This window comes from Oenanthe melanoleuca, chromosome 4A (genome assembly GCF_029582105.1).
Source record: "Oenanthe melanoleuca isolate GR-GAL-2019-014 chromosome 4A, OMel1.0, whole genome shotgun sequence".
Classification (NCBI taxonomy): Eukaryota; Metazoa; Chordata; class Aves; order Passeriformes; family Muscicapidae; genus Oenanthe; species Oenanthe melanoleuca.
The window spans coordinates 3,083,697-3,105,854 of NC_079338.1; the positions used below are offsets into that span (position 1 = coordinate 3,083,697).

The window sequence follows — 22,158 nt, forward strand, 5'->3', positions numbered from 1 at the left end:
AACATTTTCATGGCTTTTATTAATATTACAAGGGAGATTATCAATCATCAGTGATTGCCAAAGTGGCCAGTAATTCAGGGATTTTCCTGAAAGTCACTGGCTCCTTTGGAAAAGTCTGGCCTGGCTGCCCAAGGCCAAGTTCCTCTCCTGTACCTTCCTCAGGAATGGAAGTCCTGGAGACTCAGGGGCTTCCACAAGCACCCAGCTCAGCATTTTCACTGCAACCTTCACCCTGCCCAGCTTTTGGAGACCACCACCCTCCAGCAGGACGATGCTCCATCGACCTCTACCTCATCCTCAGCTTCATCACCTGCAAGGAAGGGCACAGGGTGCTTTTTTCAGACATAAAGGTCTGGTAGAAGCAGCACAGATCAGAGCTGCCAGCCCACCATTCACTCCTGAACTTCTTAGGAAAGGGGATCATTATCATTTCCCTATTTTTTTTTTTTTCATCCTGAAACATCACAAAGTTAAATGTCATCCAGCCTTTCCTGCACCTTGATGCAGGCTATGGTCACTCAGAGGGCTGGAGTGTAAATCCATTGTCTGGCAGAAGAGACAGGGAGAGGGGGGAAGAGTTAAATTTTTAGAGCCCTGCAACTGCTTCTCTCTCCAGACTCAGTAAGGAAGATGCAGGGTGGGAATAACTGGGAACAACCCCTCCTTTGAGGGCTGAATCAGCTCAATCTCCTCGAGATCAGATGCCCTATTGCTGATCCCCAAATCCCTCTCTTCCCTCAGCAAGTGCCAATTTGCACCCTCTGCCTCCCCAGCTCTGCCTCTGGAGCTGGGACCCCGACCTCCAACCTGGTGAAGCTGCAATGAGCAAACAAACCCCTGCTAATCCCTCCCCCCCACACCCCCAAACACACTGCCAGTCAGTTAAATGTCATCTGTGTTCTCTTTCTACAAAAGATATTACAAAACCCACCCCTCCCCAGCCCCCCTCCCCAGAAAACATGCTTGCACACACACACACACCCATGGACACACGTGCCCACGCACACACACAGATGCTCCACACACTCACATTCACACAGGAAAAACAGCTTGCAAACTCCTGAAGGTGGAAAAAGGCATCTTGCAAATGTGCCTTGGTTTTGAGAAGTTCCCTCCTCCCCCCCTCCCATAAACCCCATGTTGCCCCTTTCCCTCCCAAATAATTGCCTCGTCCTCCCCCCCCTTCCCAGCTCTTCCAAAATAAATATTCTTTTTATTTGTTGGTTTAAAAGATTCTTTTAGGCTTGTAAGCAAGAGAGAGGGAGAGAGAGAAAAAGAAAAGAAAAATCTCGTAGCGTGAGAATGAAACCCCATCATCTGATGGATCCATGAAAGAATAAACATGAAGGGGTTGAGAGCAGTGACAGAAGAAAGATTAAAAAAGATATAATAAGACTGAAAAGTGAAAGATGAAATTCAGTAGTGAAATGGAAGTGAGGATAGAGCATTAGTGAGCACAGCCAAAGATAACCTATCACCCCACCAGTTTTGACTCAATTTCTTTAAATCTCCCCCCTCTTTTTTTTTTTTTTTTTTTAAACTTTTCTTGGTTTTGGGTTTTTTTTGTGTGTTTTTTTCTTTTTTTTTCTGTCTTTTTTTTTTTTTTCTTTCTTATTTTTATAGTTTTTTGTTGTTTTTTTTTTTTTTTCTTCTTTTTACAATGGTTTAAGTCCTTCAGCAGGAAACCAAAATCGAGACAAACACATCCCTCCCTGAAACCAAACCCCCTCCCTTGCCTTCCTCTCCCTTTACCCCACCCCACACTCCGTGGTTCTACATGTGCTGAAAAGAGAAGAGTAAGCTCAGAATAAATCTAATGAACCATAGGAATAAATGACAATGATAGTAAAGAGCAAAACCCAAACCCAAAAGACCAACAACACTCCCGCGTTGTCATTGTCTGAGCGTCCGTCCCTACTATCCCTCCGGGAGGCCGCAGGCATCAATTCACATAGTACAACCAGTAAACAAGGTTGAAGAATCCAAAAGTGATTGGAAAAATGATCCGTGACCACTTGTCAATGGTGCTGACGTCCGTCAGGTCTGGGATTTTGAGCTTCAGCTTGGACGAGCGCCGGCGCAGGCGGCAGTTGGCGCGGCTGCGGGCGGCGGCGTGGTGGCTCAGCGGCGCGTGGCGCTCCAGGCCGGGGTGGTGGCCGAAGCCGTCCCGGGAGGCCAGCGGCTTGCGGAACTGGATGGCCGAGCCTTCGAAGGACATGACGGAGTTTCGGGAGTCGCCCACGCTGCTCATCATGTCCGTGGCCAGCAGCTCGTTGTTCATCTCCAGCGTGCTCAGGAGGATGTTGCCGTAAGGGTCGACCTGCGGCGGGGGGGGACACAGACACAGAGGTACTGGGGTGTTCCTGTGCACAGAACACGTTTCTGGGTGAAAACAAGGCTGGGAATTATATAACTTTTACATTTCTGAAGTGACTTTAGGCACGGGTTTGGCCTTTGCCAAAGAGGAGGGAAATTGAAGTTTAAGTCTCACTAGGTCACTCCTCAGTCAACAAAAAGATTCCTAGACTCTGAGAGGGTTTAAGTCTCACTAGGTCACGCCTCAATCAACAAAAAGAAGATTCGTAGGCTCTGAGAGCTTAATATCTACAAGCTGGAAGTAGCCAGAACACACACAGGAGATAGAGAGACATTAACAGATATTAAATTAGACTCCTGGTAGGTTCCCAGTCTGGGAAAAGATTGGTATGACAGCCAAGGAATGAGGACCAAAAATAGCATTGAAGGTGAAGGAATCAATAACCAATAGGAGATCAAATACTAAGAATTCTGTAATGCAGAACCAAAGAACGAGAATTTCTTTGGGTTTGTTTTTTTAACATATAAATACGTGAAAATTCCGGTAAAAAATCACATGTGGTTGGAATGATTTCTACAGCACATCCTGGCCAGAATAAAGTAATGCCTAACTCATTAATACTTAAAAGATAGTGTTGGAGAGTTTCCTTTCTTCCCCAGAGTTTGGTGGCAATACCCATGGTGTAGTCTGAACTTGCTGCATTTGAGGGTTGTCCTCTGCTTTTGGGGTGGAAGGTGGAGCCACCTGTTCTTACAGCAAATTTTTAGTGGGGGAAGTGTGATTCTGCCAACAGGACCAAAATCCACAGAGGGACTTTTGGCTACACCTGCCCCGCGCAAGAGGAGGGTTCTGACGAGTAGAAATTCCCAGTAATCACCAGAAAAGGCAAACTGGGGCTCATCTCTCACGGGGAGCTCTGCAGCTCTCCCAGCAGAGAGCCTGAACTCTGGGGCCACAAGGAAAGGAGAGGACAAACCTGCTCTCTCACCCTCTTCTCCTCGTAGCGGTGGCGCTCGTTGTTGGCCTTGCTGATGCGCTCGCTCTGCTTCTTCTGCTGCCGGGGCCCCCGCCCGAAGAAGATGTAGTTGACAAAAGCGTACTCCAGGAGAGCCAGGAACACGAAGACGAAGCAGCCCATGAGATAAACATCGATGGCCTTGACGTAGGGGATCTTGGGCAGCGTCTCCCGCAGGTGGGTGTTGATGGTTGTCATGGTAAGCACCGTGGTGACCCCTGCGGGGAGAGGGCAGGTGCGCTCTTACCTGAGGTGGGATGGTTTCCTCAAGGGCTGTTCTCAGCTCCCACATCCCTCCTTCCAGCTGGACAGCCTCAGGAGGGATGGGAGCAGTGCTACTGGGAAGGAAACTCTCATTATTTAAATTGCTGCAGAAAATGAACCAGCTGCAAACAGCTGGAGACAGTGTCGAAGCTGAGTATCACCAGCATGATGGGGATGGACCCTGTTTCTTTAAACCCCCATGACCTCCTCTCTTTCTCTCAGTGTGGTAGGAAACATTCAGTTTTGCTCTTTTTTAACCTCCTTTCCTCCCCTTTTCCTCCTTCATGAACTCATCAGGCTTCACAGAATGCCTCAGCATCCTTGGCATGAGTTTATGAGCTGCTGTGTCTTTCCAATGCCATGAATTGGAGAAAGAGTGATTTCCTCTTCATGGCACTCTCCTTTTTTTGCCTGCCTCGTAGGCTTCTGTCCTTGACCCCATCAGTTCCCACCTTCCTCTCACCAGCTTTACCATTCATTACATCAATTATCACTTGTACACATTCCTCCCATGGTTCTCACACTCTCCTTTTTAGGCCTCCTCACATTTCTTGCATCTTAAATAAGCATTTTGTGAACACTTTTGTCCCCATCTACTCAGTTCCAAAAGCCTGATTCACTGTGATTACTCTCACAGCTCCAGTCCTCTGTTTCAGCTTCTTCTCAGACTCTTCCTTTCCCTGGATTGTCAGAGTGGCCTCAGACCTGCCTCTTTGACCATCTTCTGCCAGCTCCAAAAAGGTGGCAACGACCCTTAAGACTCCTTTTTGGGGTGGTAACTCTTCCTCTTCAACCTAGTCTTCTTCTGCTTCTCTAGCTGTTCTTACCTTGCTGATTTCTTTTCACCTTTTTCCTCCTCATCTTTTTGTTAGCAGCTCTAATAATCTCAATTTGCTCCTGTGGTTTCAGCCCCACCTCTACAGTGATGGCTCCCTGTGCACCCTGGACCTCTGCTTGTCCTGTTTCCCCTTCACCCTCTCTCTGCCTTTGGTGTCATTCTTGATAAAAGGCTGAGAGAACCATCAGTTGGGTAAACAGAAGGGAGATATATTTATATACACACAATATGGTCTATATTTAGGCAGTAGTCTAAATATACAGAAATCTGAGGCAAAGAAAGGGAGAATGGAATGCTCTCCATGTCTCCATTAAGAAGTGGACAAATTGCAATGGAGACTTAGGGCAAAGAGGAGCTCTTTGACTGTGTGAGCAGGTAAATCTGGAGATAAAGTGACCAGAGGAGGCCGTGGAGTTTCTTTTTTTGGAGCTTTTTATGGATAGGTTAGGTCAAGAACTGTCAGGAATAGTTTAGGGAGAGCTGTTGCAGTTCTGATCTACAATGTTTTTCTTCTGTCTTCTCCCTTGAGTCCAGATGTCAGCAGAAATCAACAGCTGTGCATCTCACCTCCACCCTTTTGCTTGTGCTTCCACAGTGTCTGCCATGGTCTCTTTTTCTTCTCTCTCTGAGTATAATCCTATCAATGCAACTCACCCTTTTAATTTACCAAATTCTTCTTCTTCCCTCCCTGTCTCCCTGCTCCAACCTCTCCAAGCAGGGACCCAAATCACCTCTTTTAAACCTTTGTACAGCCCACCCCTCCTCTGAATTTTCTCAAACTCTTTCTCCTGGAGCTTCTTGAAGCCCCCAAGCTTTTCTGTAAGACCCAGCCTCTACCTGAGCTGTGCTGCCCCTCTGAGCCTGTCCCACTCACAGATCCAGCCCTGCTCCCCCCTTGCCTCTGAACTTCCCCTCGTGTTGCACAGCCCCATTCTCAAATGCCAGCCATCCCCCCTTTCTCCTGTTCCTCCTTCAAAACCCTCATCTGCCATCCACCCCCACTTCCCTTCTGTTGCTTAAAAGACCTCATTTTTTCCCCCTCTTATAGGAAAACATTCCTATTTAGGGGAGCATGTGGCAAAGAAGAGCTTGGACTTTAACTGCTGTCCCACATTTGCCTTGGCCATGAAGGTCTCCATCTGCAGAGAGTGTCTGTATGAGCCTGAGCCATCAGAAAAAATGTGTAATGCCCCTTCCTTTATTTCTTTCATCTTTTAACCATGCCCAGACAACTTTTTGGCTCAGCATTAATCACCCAACTGACCACTCCTGGCACACCTGCTGACAAAGAGGTGCCCAGATTTCTTTTCTGGAGAAAACCAGTGCAAACCAGAGTGAAGGAGGTCAAGGTATATCTGGCTCCCACACATTCAAGAATCAGTGACCATCTACATTTTTGTTTAGAGAGTTTAAACTACATTTTTGTTTAGAGAGTTTAAACTCACTCCCAAAAAATTTTTTGTAGGACTTCTACTGATTCAAATAAAACAGAGTCTAGTTTGGGAAATACTAATAGAAAAAAAAAAAAACAAACAAAAAAAAAAAAAAAAAAAAAAAAAAAACAAAGCAAAAAAAAACCCCAAGCCAAGAAACCCAAACAAACACAAAAAAGTAACTCTTCTGATTGAAAATTGGAAGTTTTTCTCAGAAAAAAAATAATTATATCCATTTGGGATGACAACTTTGACAGTCTTGCTTAATTGCTACCTCCTAAAGAAAAGGGATTTTCTTTGTTACAGCTGATGTCCCTCAGAAAAACATCTCCAAAATATAATGAAAAGTCCATACCCAGTGCCACTCGTGCAGCTGAAGCATCATAATTGATCCAGAAGGAGACCCAGGAGAGGATGGTGATGAGGATGGATGGCATGTAGGTCTGCAGGATGAAGTAACCAATGTTCCTCTTAATCCTGAAACTCAGGGACAAGCGCAGATACGAACCTGCCAATGAGACATTAAAGGAGGGCGTGGTTTGAGAGGAGGGCAAGGCTGTATTTGTGCTAAGATCTTAAATTAGGAGCTGAAATTTTATTTGGAAGAAGTTCTCAAGGGGCAGGAATAAGGAGAAATCTTCTGTTTTCTGCAGCTGGTCAGTTCTTGCAAGGGGTCTCTTCAGAACCTGCTCAGTTGTCCCAGAGTATTAAGAAAAAAAGGAAACTCTGCAAAAGTCACATTATTATATCAACCATCATGAGAATGGCTGCTCAGAGCTGCAATTGCTATTATGGTGCCAGCCAATATGATGGAGGCTTACACAGGAGACTTTAACCCTATATTTGGGTGCCACAAGATGATTTTCCAGTGTTTCATGTGCCAGCTCTGCCTCCAAACAGCAATGAAGATCTGAATCATATTTTTCCCATGCTATTCTAAAAATGGGTTATGGTCGGACTGGGCAAATTCACATGCAAATAGAGCACTGTTAGTTAATCTGAAGGTCTCTTTTTCATTATTTTCAAGTTGTTGCAACTTCCTCCTAATATTTTAGCAAACCTAGTGAGGATAGTGAGGACAATAAATACTTTTTACAGTCCTTCCACTGGAGCAGGCTAATTTTGACAGGGACAAAGCCTTGCCTCTTTCATTGCTGTGAGACAAAGTCCAAGTCATTCCTCCTCCCCACCTCTGTCCCTCAGGCAACACAGGAGCCTGAAACATGGGTGGAATCCTGGCTGGCAGCTAAAGTAACAAGAAAACAGCAGTTTTAAGCCATCAAAGGTGGAGGCTGGGATAAAGGAGGTATTGTTCTCTCACCACTTGTATGGCTTGAAAACAATATTTCACTTTTTTTTTTTTTTTTTTTTTTTTTTTTTTTTTTTTTTTTTAAAGGTGTGTGCTGTGCTGTTTTAGCAGTCAACTCCACCTCAGACCAGAAAAAAAATCCAACCCCCCTCCAACTTTCCAGCTGGCAGCATCTAAATAGTCCCAGGTATTCTCTCCAAACCTTTTTATTGCCATGTACAGATGGGTTTGCATCATTTCATAGCCCACTTGCTTCTCAGTGGATATATTCTCCCCTAACCACTGCACCTCTATTAGCTCTGAGACCCAGATGTAAACCACATAAAAATGAGATGGAGGCTGAGAACCTTCTGAAGAGGTTCTGAGCAGGGTCATTATTTTGACTGAGAAACTGAAACACTTGCAGCAAAGAAAATGATCCTGGAAATCCTTGAAGAGAAGTAGACAAAAAACAAAAAAAAAATAGATATAAAAAAAGTGCAGTAGACAATTTTTTTTTTAGAGGAACCCCAAGGTGAAGCCTAGACCCTAAGTTAGTGCCTGAATCAGGGGTTCAGACCAGCTGATCAGCAGCATTGCCCATTGCATGCATCCCTTCAGCAGCCACTCACCAGTGGTGAAAACCACTTCCCTGCTGACCAGCCTCTGCTCGATGATGGTGAACTGGGGCAGCTCCAGCACCTCCATCCCTGTGACTGCAGAGTCATTCCCTTGCCAGAAGAAGACAATGTCATCCACGGTGTAGCCATCTGCAGGAGGAAGGAGCACACAGGCAGAGCTGAGCTGGCAGGCTGCACCAGATGACACCCCCAGTGGCACTAAGGTGATCTGGAAAAGGGCCCAAAAGACACCCAACACCAAGCCTAGCCTCTCCCTGCTGATGTACTTCCCTTCTTCAGCTGAGCTTGGCAATACAGTCCCCAGCAGAAGAGGAAAAATTGGCCAGAACTCCCACTTCTGGCTAGAATTCAGGAGAAAAAGGTGTGGCCCATCCAGCCTTGACCTGCACCATGTAATCTCCATGGCTGACATGACTTGTGCACCTCTGCCAAATGCACCAAACACAGCGTTTTGCTTTTTAAAAACTGCCTCCTTTTACCAGGAGGGGGAGACCACACAGTACAGACTGGTGGGACTGGGTACACAGGGCAGCTCAGAATTAAAAATTCCCAGAGAGAAGAAGATCCACAGCAGCAGTTGAAAAGAAGTTTGAAGATCAGAGCACCTCCCTTTTCTAAGTAGTCTCAGCCAAAATTCAGATCCAAGAGGTGAACAGAGTCTCTGAGGCTGGGGGCTGCTTTTACCAAGTGCTGGCTGAGAAGAGCAGAAATGAGAGAAGAGAGGAAGGGGAGTCTGGCTCAAATATTCATCCCTTACATTTCAGAGCCATGGTTTTGTTAACTCAGCCAAGCTTCTTGCTTTAACCCCAAAATATACTTGGCAGACAGGGCTGCATGGGCTGGAAATGTGACCCCCAAGTGCTCTGGACTCGTGGGGATGGAACCATGAAACCCCTCAGCCACCAGATGTCCACAGCCCTGTCCTGTCCTTGTGGCAAGGATTCATCACAGCTTGAAAACCAGCAGTGCTTGTGCCTTTTGAAGCCCTCTGGCTGTTGATGCACTAGGGTGGGCTCAGATTCTAAGTAAAGCTTGGTGGGAGCAGTAAGATAAGCCAGGCTTAGTTACAGCTTGGGGCAGGGCTGCATTTGGAGCATGAGCCTCACCTGTACCCACAGGCAGCTCAGGAGAGTGCCAGCACACCCAGCACCAGGGCAAAGAGGAGGATTTGAAGGCACCACCAAGGAGAAATTCTTCTTTGGGGGCTGGGGGTTACCCCAGGTCAGAGCTGAACCTTTGGGGAGTGTCATCCTGAAGCTGCTGAGTGACACAGGGCTCAGCAGGGTGGTGTGGTCTCACAGCTGACCCTGCTCTGAGCTGCAGGCTGGGCTGAGACACCCCCAGGTGTCTTCCCAGATGGAATTATTTGATGACTGTGCAGTCTCTCTCCGAGCCCACATCCTGCACTTATTCATGGGTGCTAAAATATAAACCCAATCTTCAAATGCCACACCACATCTGCTGCTGATCCTCCCCCAGCTGCTCCCAGAGTGGGAAACCCTCACACCTTGGAGCCCAGAGGGTTTCAGGAGCCTGGGGTTATCCTCCTCACACTGTCTGTGCACAGACCTGGTGTTTGCATCACTCAGCCCCAGGGCTGGAACCAGCAGGAAACATCCAAGTGCCCCCACTGCTGCTGGTGGCTGATTCCAGCAGCTCCAGCACCTCCCAGCTCAGGAACATTGTGTGTGATTTCACATCTCAGTTCATCTATCTGAGCCAGATGATGATTCCAGCAGCTCCAGCACCTCCCAGCTCAGGAATATTGTGTGTGATTTCACATCTCTGTTCATCTGGCTCAGACAGGTGATGATTCCAGCAGCTCCAGCACCTCCCAGCTCACAAATATTGTGTGTGATTTCACATCTCTGTTCATCTGGCTCAGACAGGTGATGATTCCAGCAGCTCCAGCACCTCCCAGCTCAGGAATATTGTGTGTGATTTCACATTTCAGTTCATCTGCCTCTCAGGCTCCCGTGGCTGTTCTGGATTTCTCCAGGAGGTTCCCAAGCCCTTTCCCCACAGCACTCCCCCTCTGCAGAGGTGAACTGTAAACAATTCACCTCTCCACCTCCTCTGCAGCAAACAAACCAAACTGACCTATGGAGGTTTCTCACTGCACAGCATCTGCTCCAGCCCTTGAACCACTTTTCAGCATCTTTCCTCAAATTCTTCTGATTCCTCAGCTTCCTCCCTAAATTCTGGAACAGAGCCTGTTTCCCCATCTCAGTGACACGTTCAGAGGCCAGTCAGTCCTGAGCTCTGGTTTATATAACAGGGCTTGCTCCATCCCTCTGTGTCAGAGCCAGGACCCTCCAGCCGTGGGCTGCCATCCCTTCCTCACCTCCAGCGTGGCTCCAGGCCCCTGAGGATGCCCTGCAGTGCTGCACACAGGCACAGGGCTCTGCATTTGTGCCCAAAGCCCCTCTGGATGGATTCTGGCTGGGGAGGATTCAGATGTGCAGCCAGCAAAGCCCCGCACGCTGCTGTCTTCATCATCCACAAATTTAACAGCACTGACTTCAAATTCACTTCCTGATCAGCAATGAAAATGTCAAATTACAGTAACTAATTTTAGGGGATCTCACAGTTAACTAGCTCTCTTCCATTTATTCTATGACCTGCTGGTGTTTGGTATCAATTTTTGTATTTTTATTTTTTTTTTTTTCTTATGGAATTATGCAATATGAAATCGAGCATGTTTTCCATGAAGCCATTTTTTAAAAGTGTTTCTAAAGGGAAAGGTTGCTCCTTCTAAAAATAAATGCTTCGCTTTGATTTCCAGCTTTAAAGGGAAAACCAAATTTCCATTTTACTTCTAAAAAGTGAACGAACTTTCACAAAGACAAGTAATTTCCATCTGAAATATCGAAAAGTATTGATGTGACGTCTTAAAATGTCAGATTAGCAGCCTGTTTGCTGCCTGCCTCGTCAGGATTTTGCTGGATCCTGGCACACAGATGGGGGTATATGTGGGGAAGGTTATTTTTGGATCAACAGGCAGTGCTTATCTCCTCCAGGTAAGAGCCCTGAGCTGCTGTGGGGCAGAGGACCCCATCTCCCTTCTGCTGCATCAAATCTGGCATCAAATCTGAGGTTTGGTTTTTAAAAAAAATACATTAGTTTTATAATTCAGCCCTAAAAAGGACTGACTGCTGTTCCAGAGTCGTGGGGAAGCAGAGAAAACGGAGCCCTGCAGGTTGTGAATGTGCAAAGTGTGTAAAAGACAAAAGCTCTGAGGAATGAAACAATTGGATCTCTTCATCTCAGCCTGGGTCTCAGGAATATTGTGATGAACAAATTGGCTTGACATGACCCATTAAGAACAAAATCACAACAAGGGGAACTGTGGGTAATTCCCTGCCTCCTGTTTTCTGGGTTCTGCTGGAAACTGTCCCCAAACTGCTGAGCAGTGGCAGAAATGACATCCTGGAGTTTGTGCCCGCAGCAGGACCTCACATCCATCCCTGCACTTCCCAGGATGGGTGGGAGCAGGAGAAACAGGATTTTTGGGCAGTAAATTAATATGATTATGCAGAAGCTGATTTATTGTTTACTTTTTGGTTTAAATGATATATTTTAAGACTGCTGTTTGTGCCATCAGGCATTTTTTGATTGGTGCTTTTATGCTGTTTTCATGCTTTGTACAAGCTTTTTAGGTACCATGATTGGTGGCTGCTTAGAACTTTACTGTTTAATTTCATTTTGCCTCTATTAATCTTGGTATTTTGTTTTTTAGCTTTTTTTTTTTTTTTTTTTTTTTAGTACAACTTATGTTTTTTAGTGGCTTTGAAGGGTTTTAACAAATTGCAGAAAACCACTAAAAAATGGCTTATTTTGTGCACTTGTTATAAACATTGGTTTAAACTAAGAAATACACAGAAAAAAACAGTGAAGTGTGTGAAGAAACAGCAAAATATGCAGAAAAACAACTGGGCAGCAAAATATGGAGAAAAACAGTTAAATATAGTTTTGCTGGTGTATGTGACACAGACTACAGCTTGGACTTATTCAGACAAGTCACTGTGGCCCAAACTTGTCCAGGTGGGATGGGGATGGCAGGTCCCAGCCATGGGTGCTGTGGGACCTCCCTGAGGAAGGAGAAATTCCCAAAAAATCAAGGCTGCAGCAGCACTGCTGGGAGCTCTGGAGCATCCTTATGAGACAGAGCTGGGAGAGGATTTCCATGGCAGTGCATGCTGGTGAGAGTCAGGGAAAACAGTCTGAGTTTTCCCAGGATACTCACAGGAAAACAGAAGGGAAATAATCAATAACAAAGTTTAACACCTGGTGTTGTGGACAGGAGGATGTTTTGGTAAAAGTGTGTTTACAAAAAGTGTTGCCTTCCTTGGAGCAATGAGCTTAATTCTATCCTTGGTTCTGTGAACCAGCCTATGAAAATGGGTCTAATTCTGCAATAAATTGCTTCTTCTGCTCTCTGGATGAAGCCTGTGTTGCTGCATTTTTTATATATATATATATAACTTATCTATATAATACATAATATAAATTATATTTTTATATATATATATAGATATATATACACACTATATATATATATATATATATATATACACTATATATATATATACACACACTATATATATACACACACATATATATATATATATGCACACTATATATATATATATATATATACACACTATAGATATATAGGATATATAGATATATAGATATAGATATATAGATATACACACTATATATATATATATACACACTATATATATATACATCATAGATATATAGATCTAGATCTAGATATATAGATATACACACTATATATATATATATATATATACACTATATAGATTAGATATAGATATAGATATAGATATAGATATAGATATAGATATAGATATAGATATAGATATAGATATAGATATAGATAGATATAGATGTAGATATAGATATATAGATATACACACACTATATATGTGCACCACTCCCAGCCTTACAGCAACAGTCCAGGGAACATCCAGGTGTGGATGGGGGCTTGGGGGCCACCTCCCACATGAAGAGGAGCCAGCCATGAGCAAAAAACACTTCCCAGGGTTTCCTCAAGGCTGAGGGAGCTCCCACCAGCCTGCTGGGACTGATTTTAAAGCCCAGGCTGCTCTAGAGCTCGTTTTGCTGGAATTTCCCCCGCGGTGAAGGAGCTGGGCGCTGTCCCACCCCAGGGGCAGGGTGGTGGCAGCGGGAGGCAGGGGATGTGCCCCGGGCATACGCACAGCTCTCGATCTCCAGCGTGCAGTTCTGCTGGTCCAGAGGGTACCTCCGCAGGTCCATCATGCAGGCAGCTGTGGTGGTGATCCTGAAACCACAAGATAGGGGAAAAAAAAAAAAAAAAAATATATATATATGTGGGAAAAAAATAAATACATAGATATAAAATATAAAATATAAAATATAAAATATAAAATAAATATAAAATATAAAATATAAAATATAAAATATAAAATATAAAATAAAATATAAAATATAAAATATAAAAAGAAATATAAAAACAGAAAAATATAAAAGTAAAAATATAAATAAATGATATAGATATAGATATAGATATAGATATAGATAGATATAGACATATTTATATATATAAAATATAAATAAAATAGATAGAAATATATATAAAATATAAATAAAATATATATGAATATATAAAATATAGAAAATATATATGAATATATAAAAAGTATCTAAATATATATAAAATATATAAATAAATATATATACACATATATATAATAGATAAAGTATATAAAATATATATAAATATAAAAATATAAATAAATATATATAAATATATATATATAAATAAATATATATAAATATATAAATATATATATATATATATATATACATATTTAAAAATATATATAAATATATAAAGAATACATATATATAAAAATCTGTTGTGTCTGCTTTTTCTTACCAAAAAAAAAAAAAAAAAAAAAAAAAAAAAAAAAAAAAAAAAAAAGGAGAAATGAAAGGCAGAAGTGAAAGTCAGGCAGCATTTGGGGCCGCTGTTTCCCTGGAAACCAGGGAGATCCGGGGTGGGAGGTGTGCAGGGCGGGGGGCTGATGCTGCTCACCCCCAATGGCACAAACCCTCCGTGACTCACGTCAGCATCTCTGTTTTAGGGCTGGTGAGGGATCTGAGCTCCTGCTCCGTCTCTCCCCGGAGAGACAAAGAACCTGGAGCGGGCACAGGAGAGGCTTTCTGCACGGAGCATCAGACACGTGTGCGGGAGGCTGAGGATGGACCCATCCATCACCAGCAGCGACCACATCATCACCCCCTTCCCGCACAAATTACAGCCCCCCATTCCCCTCCATCTCACCCACTTTGCCACTGCCAAACCCCCAAACCCAAAGCCAAACCCAAAATCCCGGAGCCCTCCGGCAGAGCCCTCCCGTTCCACAGCCCCGCTAAACGGAGGGATCCGTGCAGAAATGATTGCCTGCTCATCAAATACACGGGGGGGATGCGTGTGGGGCTGTGTGCATCCCCCCAAAAATGAGATACGGGGAGAGGATGGGTGTGGGGGCTGCTTTGGGGGTGCTGGAGGACACAGAGCAGCTCGGTGCCCGTGCTGAGGTTCAGCTGAGGATGCCAGGAGGATCTGTGCGTGTGTGACATATTGTGCAGGAAAAAAATACAGTACAGCCCTGGGATGGGGGATTTTGGGGTGGGATAGATGAGGGCATGAGAGGCAGAGTTAACTCCCCAGCATGGCAACACCACCCTGGGGTTGACAGAATGCCCCTATTTCTGAAATCTATTGCTCCCCTCACCCTCCAATGCAGCCTTCTTCCCCTGCCATGGATGTGTGCAGAGCGCTGGAGAGGGGGGAGAGATTGCTGCATTCTCCCCCTATTTTTTCAATTAACCATCTGGAAGGCATTAATCAAGCTACACATTTTTTACTATGTAGGCATAACCAGTGAACTGTTAACTAGAAAGCTTTATCTTGTGAGCCCTGTGGCCCGGGAGACAGAAAAGAGAGGGGGGGGGGGAAAAAGAAAAACAAGAAAGCAGGGAGGATGAGATGGCGAACCAGCGAAAGAGAAGGGGAAAAAAAAAAAAAAAAAAAAGAAAAAGCAAAAAACATCAATGGTGGAAAAAGAGACCAGAAAAGGGGAGAATATGGGTGAAGCTGGACATAAAATTGGAAATGAGGAGGTGGGGGGAGAAGGTGGGAGGACAGAAGAAGGTGTTAGAGGCTGGCCCAGCGGGGTAGCGGGGCAGGGGCTGTGGCAGGGCAGGCTGGCAGCCCCGCAGAGCTGCTGGCTCTTTAAGAAATCTCGTGTGCTAAATTTATCTTCTCTGCTGTCTGTGAAGTCTGTTTGTAGGAGATGAAGCCTTGAGGAGAGCCTTTGCCACTGCCTGCCGTGCTATAAATAGATCCGAGGAGACGAAGGGAATTTATATATATCCTCACTGGGTCTAGATACAACACTGCAACTGCCCTCTCTCCGAGCAGGGGGCCCAGGCGAGCTCTTAACCCTTTTATCTGTAATGCATTTGGGGTGGAGGAGAAAGATCAGGGTGGGGAGAAGGACAGCAGGACGGGAACCACTTAAAAAATTACCATTGCAGCTTTGCCATGGCGTGGATTGCTTTGACATCCTCCCAGCTTGGCAGGTCTAGGAAAACGACGCCTGTCCCACCCTAATCCTGCTGCGCTGGGGTAACTGGGCCATAATAAATAAAATAATAGGGGAAAATAAAAAATAAAATAAAATAAAAGGGGAGCTGCAACCTTGGCAGGAAAGCCCAGGGTGGCTGGGACCAAGGAGTGGGATGAGTCATCCCCCTGTGCCGCACACAGCATCCACTCCCAGGATTGCACTGCACCCCTGGGAAACCGCGGCCACAAACGCGCCTCCCCGCCCTCCCTCAAGTGTGAGAGGCAAAAATCGCATTAAATCAAAATCTCCCACCCCATTTGTGGTGCCCCAAGGGCTGAAACCTTAGCACGGTGTCCATCCCAAAATCTCAGCCGGGCTGGCTGCAGAAAGGACGCCCAGGGCTGCTGCTCTGCTCAGACAGGGACCCTCCTGCCAGGATTTGCTTCTCACCTGCAGTGCTGGCTGGAAATGCAGAGTGTGACACGGTGAGATATGGCCACCACACTCCATGCACCAAGCCCTGCTCGCACTGGCAGCTGGCATAAATCCACAGCCACCCCAGTGATTTTTGCAAGATCACACCAATTTGTATCGGCAGAGATTTGCATCAGGGCAGAGTTTAGCCCTGTTGATTCAAAAGGAAGGGACAGGTAGGACAGAAAGGAGAAAAACAAGATTAAGAGGACATTTGTCCTCAAAAAGCCAGATGATTTATTTCTTTGCAATTAAAGGGCAGGTATATCCACACTGTGCAGCTCAGCATCCTCCAGAGATACTCCAGTTAGAGCAGATCCCAAACTCCAGGTGATCTGCCCATATAAAGCTGCTTGGGCAGGTAAAATGGGAACCATGTCAGGTTTTGGTGTGGTTTTTGAGCAGAGATGGCACAGCTGTGCCAGGCTGTAGCCACCTGCTGGTCCAGAGCATTCCCAGGGACACCAGCACTGCAGGACCAGCCAGGTGTGGGGGCCTGGAATGAGATTCAAGAGGCAGCTGGTCTGGGGCACCAGGTCCAGGTCAGGTCCTGCCCCTGGGCTTCCTAAACCCTGATAAACCAGCCCATCTTGGGATAAAGCAAGTGGTGTACCCCAGAGAGGATGGAGGTGTTTAATTCTTCATACTTCACATCTTACAAAGTACCCTGGACACCAGCTTCCCTTTGATAGACCCTGCTTGAAGCCTCAACATTCACCTGCTCCTGGAGGGGCCAAGGAGAGCTTTCTGCAGCTGCTTTGGTGGCTGTGTACCAGGGGCATCATGGAGGGGTGAGGGGCTTCATCCTCCTCTGGCAGTCAGAGGGGAGCACGAGCAGAACTCAGTCACCCCAGTGACATTTTGGGGTGGCACGTGCCACCTCTGGTCCAGGAGGCCACAGCAGCAACCTTTGCCTCTTCCTTTCATGGGTATAAATGTATGGAGCTGTTGTGGGAGGGATGGGTTTGCTTGGCACGTGGGAGGACAGGATGGGGGGACTGACACTCAGGAGCTCCTGTCTCAACAGGGTTAAGAGAAAACCAAGGTGGTAGGAAAGTAAGAGGTGGGAAAATGAGGAGAGATGATGGCAGGAGCACAAATAGGGAAGGCAGGAGTGGAGATGACAGAAAGGAGAGCAGAGAGTACAGGACAGGCCAGCAGGGTAAGGGAAGAGAGGAGGGTGATCAGGGTGAAGCAGCCTGGAGAGGAAGAGCCGGAGGAGAAGGAGAGGTTAAAAGAGGGAAAGCAGAGGGGAGGACACTCACTGGGTGAGCAGGGAGATGAGGAGGCAGGGAACAAACCATCATCCTGTAAACAGCTCCAGACAGAGCACAGTGAGAGGGAGCAGGGAGCTCGGGGAGCAGAGGGAACGCCAGGGAAGGAAGGATGCCACCTTCCCCGTGGCGCTAGCATGAGGCGCTGGCGCCCAGCCAGCCTGCATCTTCACCCTCCCCCTCCTCCTCTCCAGCTTCTCTACCCACCTCCCTCCCCTTTTAAATTCAGAAATTTGTGTGGTGTGAAATCTCATCTGCTCTGACGGCGATTCACAGAGACACTGCCCGTGGAGAGGAGCGGCTCTGCCGCGCTCAGCCGAGCGTCCGGCGCCTTCCTCGGCAGCCTGGCCATGCCAGCCTGGCCAAAATACCACACCAGCCTGGTCACACCAGCCTGGCCATGCCAGCCTGGCCAAAACACCACACCAGCCTGGCCAAAACACCACACCAGCACCTTCCACACCAGCCTGGCCACACCAGCCTGGTCACACCAGCCTGGCCAAAACACCACACCAGCACCTTCCACACCAGCCTGGCCACACCAGCCTGGCCACGCCAGCCTGGCCAAAACACCACACCAGCCTGGCCAAAACACCACACCAGCCTGGCCACACCAGCCTGGCCAAAACACCACACCAGCCTGGTCACACCAGCCTGGCCAAAACACCACACCAGCCTGGCCAAAACACCACACCAGCCTGGTCACACCAGCCTGGTCACACCAGCCTGGCCAAAACACCACACCAGCCTGGTCACACCAGCACCTTCCACACCAGCCAGGCCAAGCCAGCCTGGCCAAAACACCACACCAGTGCCTTCCTCGGCAGCCTGGCCATGCCAAGCCTGGCCAAAACACCACACCAGCACCTTCCACACCAGCCTGGCCACACCAGCACCTTCCACACCAGCCAGGCCACAACAGCCTGGCCACACCAGCACCTTCCACACCAGCCTGGCCACACCAGCACCTTCCACACCAGCCAGGCCACACCAGCCTGGTCACACCAGCACCTTCCACACCAGCCTGGCCACACCACCAGACCCCAGGGTCTCCTTCCCACCTCCTCCTTCCCCTGGTGCTGGCCACCTTCAGGGGAGCTGTGCTTCAGCTCCTGCCCCAGGCAGATCTCCCTCTGCTGCAGAAAGCCTTCAGCCACCCATCCATCCTCTGCATCCTCTCCAGAGTGCTGGGAGAGCCGAGATCACCAGCCACAAGTGTGAGGGGTAAAGGATTCCTTCCCCAAAATGTGGCCTGATTGCACAAGGAGCAAGTCCAGGCTTGCTAAGGAGGATTGAGTGGGAGAGAGGAGAGAGTCATTACCTTTGAGGAATTCCTAAAGGGACTGGGGAGTTTTCCCTACTTTTAAAGCTCATCCTCACAAAATAAACTTCTGCATCATGACTGTGTCCAGACCAGACCCCAGCACCTTCCACACCAGCCTGGCCACACCACCAGACCCCTCCAGCTCCCCTTCCCTGCTCAATCCATCCCTGCCCACCCCACAGGTCTCTGGGTCAGCCCTTCATGTTTTTGACCTTTACAGCTCCTTCCCCACAAAAAATTAAAATATATTCATGAACAGGCCCCTAATTGTTTCTCCTGAGGTGTGTAGGCAGTTGTGCCATCCAAATAGGCAAGGCCTCACTGCCCTGCTACTGCACTGCACAGTTGGCAGGCAAACACAGATCATCTGGGCTGTGGAGAAAGCACTGTGCATCTTACAAAAAAAAAAAACCCCAAGCACCAAAAAAAAAACCAAAAAAAAACAAAAAAAAAATCCCAAACAGATAAAAGGGGCAAAGGGATGTGGATGAGATGTTGCTTGGGCAGGCTGATGGAGATCCCCTTCTCTGCCAGCAAAGAGTGGATCAAGCAGAAGCCAAAGCACAGCACAGCCCCACCACAGCTGCAGCTCAAAAGGGAATGCTCAGCTTGCTGCAAACCATCAGTTCTCCACAAATATTTCAGTTCTCTGACATGAACACCACCAGCCATTTCATTCCCCCTCTGATCCTCCTCATCACTGTTTACTTATTAATGGCTTCTTCTGTCTTATTTGGAATGGTTATGTAAGTGCACAGGCACAGAGCAGAGTAGAGCTCCAGGCTGCCATTCAACCCTGCTGTGGTCCAGGGTCTCCTTCCCACCTCCTCCTTCCCCTGGTGCTGGCCACCTTCAGGGGAGCTGTGCTTCAGCTCCTGCCCCAGGCAGATCTCCCTCTGCTGCAGAAAGCCTTCAGCCACCCATCCATCCTCTGCATCCTCTCCAGAGTGCTGGGAGAGCCGAGATCACCAGCCACAAGTGTGAGGGGTAAAGGATTCCTTCCCCAAAATGTGGCCTGATTGCACAAGGAGCAAGTCCAGGCTTGCTAAGGAGGATTGAGTGGGAGAGAGGAGAGGGTCATTACCTTTGAGGCATTCCTAAAGAGACTGGGGGGTTTTCCCCACTTTTAAAGCTCATCCTCACAAAATAAACTTCTGCATCATGACTGTGTCTATCCCAGCAAGTTAAAAATGCCTGGCACTGGTTTCTGAGGCCAGTGTCAACTGGAACAGCCTTGGTCTACACTTCAGTTCCTACCCACAGGAAAGGGCCTGGCTGCATGCAGAAAGCATTTTGGGAATGGTCACCATCCTCTGCTGGGCTCTAACTGGGGAATGCCCAAGGGACTCTTTAAGGACACAGAGCAAAGCCAGGAAATAAACTGACTGTGGAGGACACTGATGTTCAGTGTCCAGGAATATTCCCTGACACCTTTGGCTTGGAAAGGATGCTGACTAAAACTCAGTGCAGCTGAGGACAAGAGGGGAACAGCACAAATCCCCTCACCACTGCCTTTCAAATTCCAGGGGAGACACAGCCAGCAAGCACCTCACCCTATTTCCCAGTAATGGATGGAATGCCATGATGCAGGGGCTAACACAAACACCCTCACAGCCAAAGACAAACATTTAATCTGCTGGTTGCAACTTTCTGGATCCCAGATCTCCTGAGAAGCTAAAGATGCTCCTGTCCCCTCGGGATGCAGACTCCCAAAGCTCACAGCAGTTTGCAGCAATAAGGAGAAGGGATGGAGGCTCAGGTTCTGCAGGACTTATTCAGGCTCGCCCCATGGGGCAGGTTAGACTCCTACGGGAATTCTGGTGACTAAGAGAAGAAAGAGAGGCAAAATTACTGTTTTGCTAAACATGGGAATAAAACCAAAACCGAGTCCTTATTCTCTGCATTCTCAAAGTCAGTCATAAAAACATGCTGGCAAATGTCACCTTCTGCCTGGCAGTAGGCACAAACTTCCAAGGGCCTGGAGGGATTTATAAACCTGTGGTGAATTTTGCCATTCCTTTAACACAGTCTGATCTTTGCAAACTCCTGGAGGTCATGACTGAACCAAGAGCAAGGCAAGGATATGGAATATTTTCCCCTTGCATCTGTTTGCCTAAAACTGACTCCACAAGCCTTGGCACAATCCTGCTAAGGTCACTCTGTTTCCAAAAGCATCTGTGCTTGCCTAGGCATCCTTTGATAAATAACAATGTGCACTGCAGATGGGAGAGGAAAAAGAAGCTGTTCTAAACTAGTACTCAGGGTACCACTCATCTTAACCAACCATTTTTTCCACCCTGGGAGAGTGCAAAGCTGAGCTGCCTTGACTGCAAGGTTTTGCTTTTCTTTTATTCCATCCCAAATGCACCGTGCATTTGGCCAGCTGCCAGCTGAATTGGGGGACAAGAGAGAGGTGGAACACCTTTCAAAATGTTCTTTTCTTACAGTTGTTTCAGGTATCAGTGACTTGCACTCAACAGAGGCATCTCCCTTCATGAGCACAAGTTGCATTAATAAAACAGCCTAACTTAAACCTGTGGGAGGTGGCAAAGAACAGGCAAAGCCCAGGGACAGGCTTAGGGGTGGTGGCAGGGACAGATATGCAGGAAGATGCCAGGCTGAGCTGGGGGCTCAGGGTGAGCTGTGCCAGGAGACAGTGGATGCTCCCCAACCTCTGTTCCTGCTAATAAACAACTCAGGCTCATAGGAGATGTAGCACAGGCAGCAATTCCAGCCAGGATGGTGCCTGCCTTTGTTCTTGCAACGTTAAGGATGGAGGAGCAGCTCTGGCTTTGCTGCTTTGTCCTATTTTATCCTTCCACAGTTTCTATGACTATCAAGAAATTCCATATTATTAAACTTTCTTCAAGTGTTTCATGTTAAATCCATCATCCCAATCCTAGGAGACAAAAATGCAGGAGAAGATCTGTCCTTAACCTCAGCTGAGCTCTTAATTAAACCCTGATTTCCCTTCACCCACCTAAGGAACTCTTCTCCAACCTCCACATCTTTGTGCTGGCCCAAGGCAGAGCCTGGGGTGGGAGCAGGACAAGGCTTCAACCAGCTGCAGGGGATGGATGGATGGATGGATGATGGATGATGGATGGATGGATGGATGGATGGATGGATGATACATGATGGATGGATGGATGGATGATGGATGGATGGATGGATGGATGGATGGATGGATGGGTGGATGGATGGCTGGATGGATGGATGGATGGATGATGGATAGATGGATGCATGGATGGATGGATGGATATGAGCCCAACCTTTTGCACCCCAGCTACCACAGGGGTGATTTTTGTTGCCTTTGCCTAACCTGCAGAGGGAGCAGGCAGAGCTCTCAGAGGCAGGGTAGAGCCTGAATCACCTCTCACATTTCCAAACAAACCTCTCTGAAGGAGAGAAAGGGAAGTAAAAATAGTGGATTTCTTCCCTGCTGGCTGTGAGATGGGAGAAGAAAATTGCTCAGTGGTCTCAGTACAGAAAAAAACTCCTCGGTGTTAAAAACTCCTGTCTGAACCCATCAGGCCAGATTCTCTGCAGAAAATCAACGAACACCCGTGGAGAAAACAAGGACATGGCTGCAGACAGCAGCTCCAAGTGAGACAGGAGCAGAAGAACCCTTTCTATTGGAT

The 22,158-nt window shown here is 47.0% G+C and overlaps 1 protein-coding gene across 2 annotated transcripts in view; it reads right to left on the reverse strand.

Annotated features, from left to right (window-relative positions):
- Positions 1-456: 456 nt before the first annotated feature.
- Positions 457-22,158, reverse strand: part of LOC130253275 (gamma-aminobutyric acid receptor subunit beta-4) — a 77,435-nt gene continuing 55,733 nt past the window's right edge. The window contains exons 5-9 of one of the 2 annotated variants that reach the window (XM_056491745.1): positions 13,046-13,128; positions 7,788-7,925; positions 6,223-6,375; positions 3,306-3,550; positions 457-2,320 (exon numbers count right to left, since the gene is read on the reverse strand). In XM_056491745.1, coding sequence (XP_056347720.1) covers positions 1,943-2,320; positions 3,306-3,550; positions 6,223-6,375; positions 7,788-7,925; positions 13,046-13,128 — 997 coding nt within the window. In that variant the 3' untranslated portion in view covers positions 457-1,942. Of the gene's footprint in view, positions 2,321-3,293; positions 3,551-6,222; positions 6,376-7,787; positions 7,926-13,045; positions 13,129-22,158 lie in introns of both variants that reach the window. The other variant, XM_056491744.1, reaches the window with a different exon arrangement.